Source organism: Apium graveolens, chromosome 8 (assembly GCF_009905375.1).
Source record: "Apium graveolens cultivar Ventura chromosome 8, ASM990537v1, whole genome shotgun sequence".
Lineage (NCBI taxonomy): Eukaryota > Viridiplantae > Streptophyta > Magnoliopsida > Apiales > Apiaceae > Apium > Apium graveolens.
The window spans coordinates 23,478,418-23,490,261 of NC_133654.1; the positions used below are offsets into that span (position 1 = coordinate 23,478,418).

The 11,844-nt window shown below is 35.1% G+C and overlaps 2 protein-coding genes across 2 annotated transcripts; both read right to left on the reverse strand.

The window, feature by feature from the left end:
• Positions 1–1,255: 1,255 nt before the first annotated feature.
• On the reverse strand, positions 1,256–2,604 carry LOC141679114 (1-aminocyclopropane-1-carboxylate oxidase homolog 4-like). Its single transcript, XM_074485606.1, has 2 exons — positions 1,709–2,604; positions 1,256–1,624 (listed from the first exon to the last, which is right to left on the reverse strand). Exons 1-2 carry the CDS (start codon positions 2,600–2,602, stop codon positions 1,358–1,360), a joined length of 1,161 nt encoding a protein of 386 aa, XP_074341707.1. The 5' UTR covers positions 2,603–2,604; the 3' UTR covers positions 1,256–1,357.
• A 582-nt stretch (positions 2,605–3,186) lies between these two features.
• Positions 3,187–11,360, reverse strand: LOC141676924 (DNA-directed RNA polymerases IV and V subunit 2-like). Its single transcript, XM_074482640.1, has 8 exons — positions 11,216–11,360; positions 10,169–10,606; positions 9,012–9,224; positions 7,289–8,181; positions 6,418–6,709; positions 5,266–6,204; positions 4,532–4,803; positions 3,187–3,868 (listed from the first exon to the last, which is right to left on the reverse strand). The coding sequence occupies exons 2-8, from the start codon at positions 10,601–10,603 to the stop codon at positions 3,370–3,372; spliced, it is 3,543 nt and encodes a 1,180-aa protein (XP_074338741.1). The 5' UTR covers positions 10,604–10,606; positions 11,216–11,360; the 3' UTR covers positions 3,187–3,369.
• Between the last annotated feature and the right edge of the window lie 484 nt (positions 11,361–11,844).

Genomic DNA, 11,844 nt, shown 5'->3' on the forward strand with positions numbered 1-11,844 from the left:
TTATAATATAGTATAGATTACATTTTATTGGCATGGAATATTATTTTTATAAAATAATAACTTTACATTAATTTTACCTTCCGATTTATTTAATTTTTTATTACATATAGGTAATGGGTCGGTTGATCACAGGCACTCTGGTATCAAATACGAGTTTAGTTCATTTTAACTCATATTTAGTTTCCTCAAACCCGAAATATGAATTTTTGGTAGCCAGGGAATTAGGTACTAGAAATCAACTTTATTTAAACAATCAAATGTAATTATTTAACAAAAAATTTGATGAATTAAAATTTATTAAAATAATAATTAAAATAATATTTTAAATTATTTTAAATTAGTAACTTAAAAATATTTTAAATCAAACATATTTATTCCAATACTCAACTAAACACCCGATATTATAAAGAAGATATCTCAATCACATACTATATTAGCTTGATTCCTGATTTCAACCCATTAAATTAACCGACTCCTTAAAATGCTCCTCATCATTAGTATTTTGATTAGGAATTCGAACCCGAATCCCTCAAAATGGGTAAATCATACTTCCCCGTCCTGATTCTCATTTACTTTCATTTATGTACATTTCATTCTCACTCTCAATTTTTATTTACTGCCATAATTCAAACCCCCCAAAATTAGTGTGACTTGTGTAGTAAGAAATTTCGAATCATGTCAATTATGATTATCATTTACCTTATTATTTTTTATTTGTTATTTTTGAATTTTGTTTTCGTTGTTAGATACTCAACCTGCTATCCTCGAGTTCAAAAAGGTTCCTGAGTAGACCACTAGCAAACCTTTAGTTCACGATAATATGAATTTGTTTGTTCTGAACTGAGTTTGCATGAATTTGTTTATAGGCAAATATCAAAAGAGCTTATACTAATGAAATTAATTTTAGTATGAAAATAGCCAAGTGCTCTATGTACAAATTACAATATCTTCTGTCGTCTCGTTGTGTTACTTGAATTGGCAAAACCCGACATCCTACAACATTCATTATATAGACCTTGGCCAAGGGTCCATTTTTATTTTATAAATAAGATCTTCAAATCCAACTGGTCCATGCGTAATCCATAGCAATCTAGGAAACTCAACCAGGTTACTGACTAGTTAGTCTTTCTTTAGCTGGGTAGTTTCGTAAGTTCTAAAGTGGATCTTAAGTAATTAAGTTACTTAACAAAAGAACATCTGATACCGAAAGAGATCAAGCAAAATAATAAACTAGGAATGCAAACTGAAGCTCTATTAACATTTTGATATAATAAAAACAAAGATGTTGAGTCCTGAAAATTAATGAAACCTAGTACCTACAGAATTCTTGTTAGAATACTTATCGGATTTAATCTCTTCACTCTGAATTTGGATCGATTTGACATTTGTTTATTAAACTTTTGGCACCCACTTCCTTTCTGATTTGTTGTTTCAACTCTAGCAAATCAAAATTGCGATAACGAGCTGGTTCATCCGGTGAAGTAATTTCAGGTAATGGTCCATAAGTGTCTGCATCATCTGCTGCTGCTGGGTTAAAAAAGACTGCAACCGATATTCGTGGTTCCTCAAGTGCGTTGGCCAACACTCGATGTTCTACACTTTTGTACTTGTCGTTTGAAATAATCTGCAAAATATGCATTCATGTCAGTAAATTTACATCTTCATTTCATAACATTGCAGTATATAAAAACAAAGAATTTAATTTTACCTGAAGAACATCACCAACATTTACCACAAGAGCACCAGGATGAGCAGCAAAGTTAGCCCACTCTTGTCCTTCAACTTTAACTTGGAGACCATGTATCTGATTACACAATAACAGCGTAAAAGTAAAAGGATCCGTGTGCGATTTTAACCCCACAGTTAAATCAGGCTGTGGACAATAAGGATAATAATTTCCTGCCATAATTCTACCCTCCATGCACAACTTCTCCTCTAGTGCTTCGCTCTTCAATCCTAATCCTTCACTCAACAAACCTAATAAAACACCCCCTAGTTTCTTCGTCTCCACATCCCACACAGCCACTGCCTTTCTACATACCTCCGGAATATAATATGCTTCTGCTGGCTCCGGTCCCAATGCTACAACCAACGTGTCCTTCCAGCTAGCGCCTTCTGATTCATTCAGATGTAAGCTCGAGCCAAAGTAAAGTACTCCCTGCTCATTTGACTGACGACAATAGTACTGCGATTTCAACTCTGGTTCGAGCTCGTTAAAAGCTTTGATCGCCAAAATCACATCATCCATAAGACACAAAGGAATGCCATGATTGATTATTTGAAAGAATCCAACGGTAGATGATGCTTCTTGGACTTGTCTCACTACGACAGACCTGTCAGCAGTAGCCAGGTCAATGACAGGTATATCCAAGGTTCGTGTTACGCAATGTGGATCACTTAAATTCTCGGGTGGCTGGTGAAAGATGCGTGGAATGGATGTGATTCCTGAATCAACTAGGCCTTTCACGCCAACCTTAGACTCATCAAACTGTTCAAGTTCTTCGCGCAACTGGTCTTTCGAGACCAAGGCGCTGCCATTAATGTCTGAACTTATGCAAGAAACTAGTGATGTTCTTAGGGCATCAAGTACAAAAGTTCCCATTATCTTTTGTATGTTATCACGAATTTTATGATGTTCGTCAAATTCAATATATATAGAACTACTATGTTCCTAATCCTAATCTGAAGCGAGCTTTCACAATCCTAATTAATCTATAAATTAAATCGACAAATCCTAATTAAGCTACGATTCCTAAACTACGTAGGTAAAAGAAATTAAAACAGACCGGTTAGAGCCCAAAATTTTAGAAACACCCAATTTTTAGTGCAACTACTAGCTTTTAGTCTTTTACAATGTCTCCTATTCAAAATTAATTTTTTTTATCAATAATTGAAGATAATAATATAAAGGGAATTTACCCAATACACGGTCCTTTTTAAGCTTGTTACCCTAATATAAATGCAATTTTTAATATGTCACAAGTGCGATGTGATTTTTTTTTGGTCGGTATGTCGTAAATAACAAATTTAACATTTATGTTACAAATCGAACATTTAATCTTGTGTTTTTATATTAATGGGGTTTTATTTAAATTTAAATGGCACATATTAGGAATAACAGTTTCTGTATTTTATATTATATTTTAGTGATAAATAAAAAAACAAAAATAATATGGACATAAAACGTAGAGTAAGTGAGTAACCACCAAAATATATTAGTAGTAATATACCACCTGAAAAATGTACTTGCTGAGTATTAAAAGTTGTCCACTCTAATGGGACTGCCAGGTGCCAAGGAGACTGACAAAATATAGCATTAACTTCTTAATTCAAAAGAATACCACTAATCACTAAAGATTTGAAGGGATCTCAACACAACCGAGTTTCAAACTTCAGAGATATGCCCATGCTGAAAAGCTCCTGGCAAAGTAGCTTCGCTCCATAAGGCACACTTGCTTTAACAATGTCTTCCCAGGACTCGCAAAAGCGGCAATACGGGCCACGAATCTTGCGCCCATCCACTGTCCTCTGGATCACATTTACTGGGTGTTTGCACTTGCGACATATATGCATCTGCGAGCAGTCACTGAGTGTGAAAAGTCGTTCGTGCAAATTAGCTGAGGCTCCGTGGGCAATGAGGCAATCACGCTCCATCTCCCCAAACTTGATTCCTCCAAAACGCTTTCTGTCAGCAACTGGTTGTCTGGTGAGAGGATGAACAGGCCCTGTGTTCCTAAACTTTACCTTGTCTTCAGCCATATGGATCAAGCGCTGGTAGCAGGTTGGGCCCATAAACACCAGGGAACGAATCATTTCACCAGTGCGCCCATTGTACACTCTTTCGTTTCCCCATCTACAAAAACCGGCCCTTCAATATATATACACAGAGATAGGTGAATCAGAGACCAGCCTCATTGTAATTATTGGTTGACAAGTAAAAGCAATTCTGGTACTACAAGGACTACATAATACAGGAATTTAGAGACAATTTAGTGTAAAAATCTAGGCTGTCTGACCTAGTTGAGGTTTTCTTTAAATCTCTAATGTTGTGTTTGGTGGATGAAATCGAAGGAAATTGATGAGTTGGAGGGAAGAATGGAAATAATATGATGGACTGCAAATATATATATATGAATTGTGAAGAAAATGGGTGTGGCAAGGAATAGAGCATTCTCTCAAATTGGAATGTTTAATTATAGTTTGGGTTGTTATGAATGGAATGGAGGAAATAATGAAAGTTTTAAATGTGAACTTTTTGTACTTTAAATCTCATTCCATTCCTTTCCAATTCATACTTCGCAACCAAACACAACATAAACTCACTTCATTTATCTCTGTTCGACTGTTACTTCCCTAAATATACCGTAATGAATCATAACCAATAAAACAAAAATACTGCATCACTTTCCTGTATCTAGCCTTCAGAAGTTTCATAAGCAACTCAATTGGAAAAAGATATCCAAAGTAAGCTAACATTAACATTAATAAGTACCATTCTTGTGCCTTGCTGCTTTGAGTATGACAGTTTTACCTATGAAGTTGATCTGTTATGGCATCAACAGATACAGTGGAGAAAGGGGTGGCATATCTTTCTTTACCCCCAAGGGCAATCCCTTTTCCCAAAGCAGCCTCCAGAAGCTGGCCCGGAGTTTGGCGCGAAGGAAATGCATGTGGGTTTATGACAATATCCGGAACTATGCCTTGCCTAGTGAAAGGGAAGTTCTCCTGAGATTCCAGAAAACCTAGAACACCCTTTTGCCCGTGCATGCTAGAAAACTTATCTCCAAGACATGGGGACCGGACCTACACAATATAGTCAAGTTTGTAAGTGATGGCTATGCAATGTATGCCATTGTTTTTGTCCATGTACAAAGGAAAGCATTTCGAAGAGGTGAACATCAAGGGTGCAGGGGAAATGAAAAGCCATGTAATTATTGTTTTTTTTATATTTGTCTCATTTACATATATTTATATGCCAACATTTAGTTAACTTGTAGAATGCAAGCATGTTAACTGAAGTCGTAAAATCTTTGGCAGCTACATGATAAAACAGAATACATGAGAACTACAAACAGCAGTCGAAATTTAATCGTTTAAGAATGTGGTGACTGATGAGACAGAGAAATTAAGCATCTAATGACTTGTATGCAGACAAATTTATTTTAATAGATGCTATCAAGAAGAACTTCAAAGATGAATAGATATGTGGAGTATATAAATACATTAAGCTGAATTACTGAAAACATACAATCAAAAGAAGATCACCTGTCTTAAAGATACCACAGCAAAGTTTTTTCCTTCATCATTTGAAGAAAGTATAACTTTCTGAACCATGCCCTTTTCTGTATGTTTTAGTTTGACACTTTGATCAATCCCTGATTCTGCATGTTTTCCAATAACAATATCACCAGTCTGCAGGTTGGCACCAATAAACGGAAAACCGTCCTCATCTAAGCTGTCAACCCGACCAATTTTACTTGGAATCTTTCCAAAGTTTATTGCATCCTCCATTTTCTGCTTCTTAGGAAGGGCTTCTTTATTGTTGACATCAGACTTGTAACTTCTGATGTGCTCTGATCGAAACATACCCCGCTCCAGTGAAGAGCGATTCATAACCAAGGAATCTTCTTGGTTGTAACCAAGGTGAACATTTACCGCTACTATAGCGCACTGCCCATTATAAAATTCAGGCTTAGGAAGCATCTTGCTGTTATCCGTCTTTCCAAGACATTCGGAAAGCATTGTCCGGAAAAGTGGTCTTTGAGGATAATATAACTGATTTGTATTTGTGTCAACTCTGATACTTGGGTTGGTAGTAGAAAAACCAATGGCCTGATGCGAATGCTTCTGTGATTGGTAGAGGGCTCTCCTTGCATGGTCATGATTACAAAAGGGTGTCAGTCCGGCACTTAAACCCAAGAGGAATGACATGTCAAGTTCACAGTGTGTGTATCTCTTGGGTGCATCTCCGCTGTTTTTCATCATGAGATATTTGATCCCCCATGCTGTGCAACAGTCTTCCTCCTCTTCAGTCCCAATCAGCTCAATTACTCCAGCATCCAAAAGAGACTGAAAAGAGTAATCTCCCCCCTTCATTATTTTAATTTTTTTCAAATTGTTGACAACTAAGAGAGGGCGTAAAATCCTTCCAGCATCACAAAAAATGCGCACTTCTCTATTTTTCTCATCTCTTTTAATCTCCACCTGCAAGAAATAACCAGTACAATTACTTAGAAATTAGAACCCAAATAGATAATTATGCCTGATGTGAAAGATCAAGTTAAATAAGAAAACAAATAACAGCAGGTGCATGTAGCACCAGACATGATGTCCTTTAAAAATTAATAGAAACCAAATTTAACAGTTATGCATAGTGACACTATCCAAGCCAATATAATAAGAGTAACAAAAGAGAACCTGGTGGGGAAGTTCCTTTGAGCGTCTCATATTTCGTAACTCTGTGACAAATGATGTGGAATCTTCACACATTCCAACCAATTCTCCATCCAGGAATATATTGTCCTTACCACGAAGAGAAGACGAAGTATCATCTACCAATTCCTCCATTCCACATGCGAGTAGTGTTTCAAGTATCGACTCATATACAGTTGTACTGACAAGCCCAGTGCTAGCCAGATTTTTTATGAGGCCACAATTTTCTCCATCAGGAGTAGAGAGAAAACATAACTTCCCCCAGTGAGAAGGGTGCCTGCACCAGCAGCATTACACATAAGAGTCCATGTCTTCTCACAATGTTGATAAGGTTTAATTTAAAAAAGAGTTGAAAACATATAACTCCTTTAGTAAGATTCCCAATCACAAAACAAAAAAACATGCAGCTTATAACACCCGGTAACTTAAATAATTGCACAGAACAAAATTAAAACGAGAAGGAAATTTATTGTTTGCCTCTGTTGGTACCTAGTTTCTTAATGTAGGCATTCTTCTATGGTAAATAACATCCAAGTCTATACATATACAATATCTAGCTTGAAAAGTACCAGTTAATAATAAGAAACAAAAGAATCTCCACAAAAAGTGAAACTTCAAAAAACATTTCTCCTAAAAATAAAAAAGATAAAAAGGAAGTAGATGAATTTCTTCCCGACATACTGTAACCATCTGACATCTCATGTTAGCATAGTACCTTGCAACGATTATGTTTAAGCAGCATGGCAATTGTATTTTATTGTCATTGTTATTGTTGAAAACCCAGGGGAAATTAAAGATGCCAAGATATCAGATAAAGTAGCATTTGCAACATGAGTTTATAGATAAAATTACTAACGGGTATCTTGCATCACCAACTCTCCCTGTGAAATTAACATGCTGACGTGTTCTCCTCATTTCAGCAATCATTTGCAATGGATTAGTTCGACCAAGATTGGCCACTACACCTGAGGTCCTTTCCCCTCTGATGTATGGATGAGACCAAGTACCTGTGGAGAATGCCCTTGAAAGACCATTTGTAATGATTGACGAATCCAGATAGCGTTCAATAAACTCAACTTTATCATTGTAAAGATCTTTCTGCATAACCCTGACCATGTATTTTTCAGCATGTTTAAGATGAACTTTAAGCTCGCGCTCAAGTAACTCGCCAGCCAACTCTAACCTCTTGTTTCTGAAATCATCCCTGTTATCAACTTTTCTACGACCAGTGTAAGCCTGCAAGAGGCATTTCACCATATAAGCAAGAACGCGAGCCTTCTGCTTGAATCCAGCAAGACTGGAAAATAGATACTTATTAATGCAATCTTCAACAGATTCTGCAGGGGGAAACTGGCAACTTTTAAGTTTCTTTTCTACATATTTAAGAGCCATTGCTCTTCTACGGAACTTCTGTCCACACTCCTCATCACACTCTTTGTCAGCGTGATGAACTGAAGCAATAATTATATTTACAATTCTGCCATCTTTAACATCAACATCAATCAAGTTAACAACTTCTTTATCAGAGGATGCACCAAGAGCAAAAAATAATATCCATATTGGAATCTCTATCCCCAAAAAGTATACTGTAAGAATTTTTTCGCCACCTCCGATGTCATCACTTTTAGGGTCTGACAGTTTTACAAGGACTCTTTTTCTTTTGAAAGCATGACGATATGAAGCCGTCCAATAAGGATTGCTAGCCAACCACAGCCTCTTCAAGCAGATCTGTTCTTGAGCGACAAAGGTCTGCAGTTGATTCAGGAAATGTTACAGTCAGCTACACAAGTACAGCACAATATTACATAAAAGTTAATAATACTTGGTACACAAGACTTACTTGTCCATAAGTTATACTGCCACATTATATAAATGAATTGACAGGCTATTCCATTCTTAACATAGTTAAAATAATATAGCTTTTGAAAATGATGATATTGAAACTACAATTATCTGTAGACCACATCAATGATTCTTTCAGCAAATCTATTAACAACGTGAATACTAGGGCTTATATCTGAGAGCCGAAGGAGGCAAGAACACAAAAATTTTATATGGGATCCAAATGAAGTAAGGTTCTGATGTTTGATTTACTGCGAGGGTTGGGAATGGGAGTATTGTTATTCGAGATACAAGGTGTCTGATTTGTTGAGAATATATTTTCTGTTTCATCTGTGTCAATTAACCTGGAGGTAGGATGCATATGCCTTGGTGATTCTTCCTCAGTTTACCAATCTAATCAGCTAAAAATGTCTTTAGGAACGAGATTTATTATCTTAACCACCAAAAATGTTTTAGACATGTAAAAGAATTTGTCTTTTTTTATTAATTAATACACATTAAAATATCTATACATTATTAGTATATACGGACTAAGTCGTTGAAAAATTTTCACGCCGGAATCTCATATCCTAATTCTGTCCCTGAACCCTGATCTTGAGTCAATAGTTTATACCAAGAATATTTCCAGCTGACAAATATGACCACATTTAAAACTTTTAAGATATCAATTTCAATGCATGTAAAAATATTCCGTAAGATATAATAATATGCTGGAAAAAATTAAACAAATTCTTAACCTTCTCAGCTCCTTTGATTATGAAATAGCCTCCATGATCAAAATAACAATCACCTTGCTTAGCTTTTTTCATCCAGCATAAATCAGAGTTTACCATCACTGGAAGCGTTCCAATAGGAATCTCCTCCCGAATCTCCTTACAGACAGCTTTGTCAACATGCTGTTCTTTCCCAGTTTTAAACTTGTCACTCCTAACCATCTTCTGGGTATATACCTAAATATTCACATACACAACCACAATAAGATATGAAAATAATTACGACTACAGCAAGGAGAATGTTTCGGTCCTTCATATTTGAATGAATGCTATTAATAGTTAGTTATTTATAGCAATACCCAAGTTTTCTGCACCATGTCCAAGTGAATTGGTCCATTTCTCACTGTTGGTGCAACTTATGAGGATATAATGTTTAGTCGGTGAAGGCAATCATTAAAATAAAAAAGTGAGCTCGCAAGTTTCTGAACTGAAACATAAAATTGAAAATTTAAAACAAAATTCAAATATTCCATGGATGTTTAGCAGATTATCATGGCAGCCAAATCTCATACAAATGAAGAATATATATTCATATATCATTCATTTTTAAGAGAAGATAAAGAATGACACCATAGTTTAACCTGAAGTATGTTCTCATTGCTATTTAAAAATAGTTTTAAACTGAAATTAGCATGTACACCATATTCAGGGAGCGGATAGATAATCTTATCAATCCTATATTATACAGAAATGGTCAGGGGTGTACAATTTATAAAATAAGTGGTTACACAATCTGGCACTGGGAACTGGTGTATCAAGTTACAGAACTTATATTTCAGAGGACGTCACAAAGAAAGGGATTTTAAAGATATCAAAATGCTAGCATGGTGTGCTCTAGTTTGTCACATTCAATATTCAATTCAAACCATTATAGACACATTTGCACTTTTGCACCCACACAAAAGTCAATGTAAACCTTTCGGCATCGCCCTTACAATCCTTTTATCCATATTCACCAACTACAGTAAAGTACTCAACACGCACCAAATAGACAAAGTCGCTTCAAAACACAAGTAATTAGATGCATACTAAAACTACATGTAGTAACTGTAGATGTTCACTTATTAAGGGAAACGGAAAATAATTGAATATTTGCAAGTTGCAACTCTTTTAAATCTTACCTGTAGCTGAACCTCAACTTTCATCTTCGAAGAATACGTCATATTTTGAAGCCGAGCATGTCTGGGATAGAAGTCCACAAAATCTATAGCATTATCAGTAGAGAACTTCTCGCCCGTGAAAAATGTTGGTGGGTCAAGCTTGACCTTTCCGAACTTCACTGACGCATACCTCCAATCGCCATCACCCTTTTTAGATGGATCATACCCAGGCTGGACTGTTATCTCACCAATAGAATCAAACACATTCTGGATACCGTGTTTAATAAAATCATTATATGAATTGAGCTGGTGACTAATCAGTCCATGTTGTTCAAAAAAGGACGTTGCTGCCTTTTTACAAACATTATTTAAAAAGGGTTCTCCTAGATCTCCTAAGTCGTCCTCAAAGAGATCGTCTATGTCTATGTCTACGTCCATGTAATCTGACTTGCCCATTACCTGCAAAATCACAACCGTGGTAACGAAAAAGTGAAAATTCCGCCTACACCTATCCAAAAAATAAAACACCAACTTTCTTTAAGCCCTTTCCATTTTGAACCCCAAGTAAAACTCTAAAACCCCATTTTCCGTAAATTCCATTCTCCAACAAAAACCATAAAAATCACCTCCATATAAAAACTAAAAATCATCGTTGCATGTCAAATACAAATTTACAAACCCCACATTATACAATAACAAATCAAACACAAACCCCATATTTTTAAAAAAAACCCACCAAAACCCAGAAAAATGATTTTCGAAACTTTCATCCACATTTTACAAAATCTTGAAATTACATTTACATAAAATGCAAAACAGAGACAAACCCACATAAACAACATTACATACATCATAATTAGCCTAAAAAATACACAAATATTATACACAACAAACTCTTAAAAAACCCAAAAATTGTAACCCTGAAATTCAACTCACTGAAATCAAACTAAATATATTTGCATGCAAGAGATAAATAAAAACTGATATACACAAGTGTATAGAACAAAACCCTAATTGAATGAAAAAATAAAGCAAAAAAAAAAAGATTGTACAGAGACAGAGACTTACATAAACAGAAGATTATGAGCTTAGGTTGTTGGGTTTGTAAGTAAAATGATCACGAAAATGTTGGGGTTTTGTAAAAGGCCTTGTGTTTTGTCTTAGTGTCTGCTTTAGTGCTCACACATAAACTGTGTTTGTGCTTGAGAAACAGACCATTTTTAACAAGTTAAATTAACAACAGGTTACTTTTGTCTTTTCCTGCTGCTTTCGATGATGGTTTTGGAGCAAAGCCAGGTTTCGAATTTCGGGGGTCGGGTTTAGGAAGTCCAACAGTCCTCATTTTTTATCTATAATCTACACTATTTATACTATCTATAATGTAACAATTGGCCGGCAGTAATAATAATATTTAAAATAAAATACTTTTATAAATTGATAAATATTTATAATAAAATTATAATATGTCTAATGATTTTCGTTAAAACAAAAAATATATATATAATTCACCCAACCAAGTTAAACAAAATTATAATATTTATCCAATTTTAAATAAAAAATTAAAAAAAACTATATATAGTTAGTTGGGTTTGAAGAATCGGGCTAAAATAAAATAATAAATATTATTGATCCCGCTAAAAATATTATATTATTGAATTAGACTATAACAAAATAAAAATTTAAAAGTTTATTCGTGG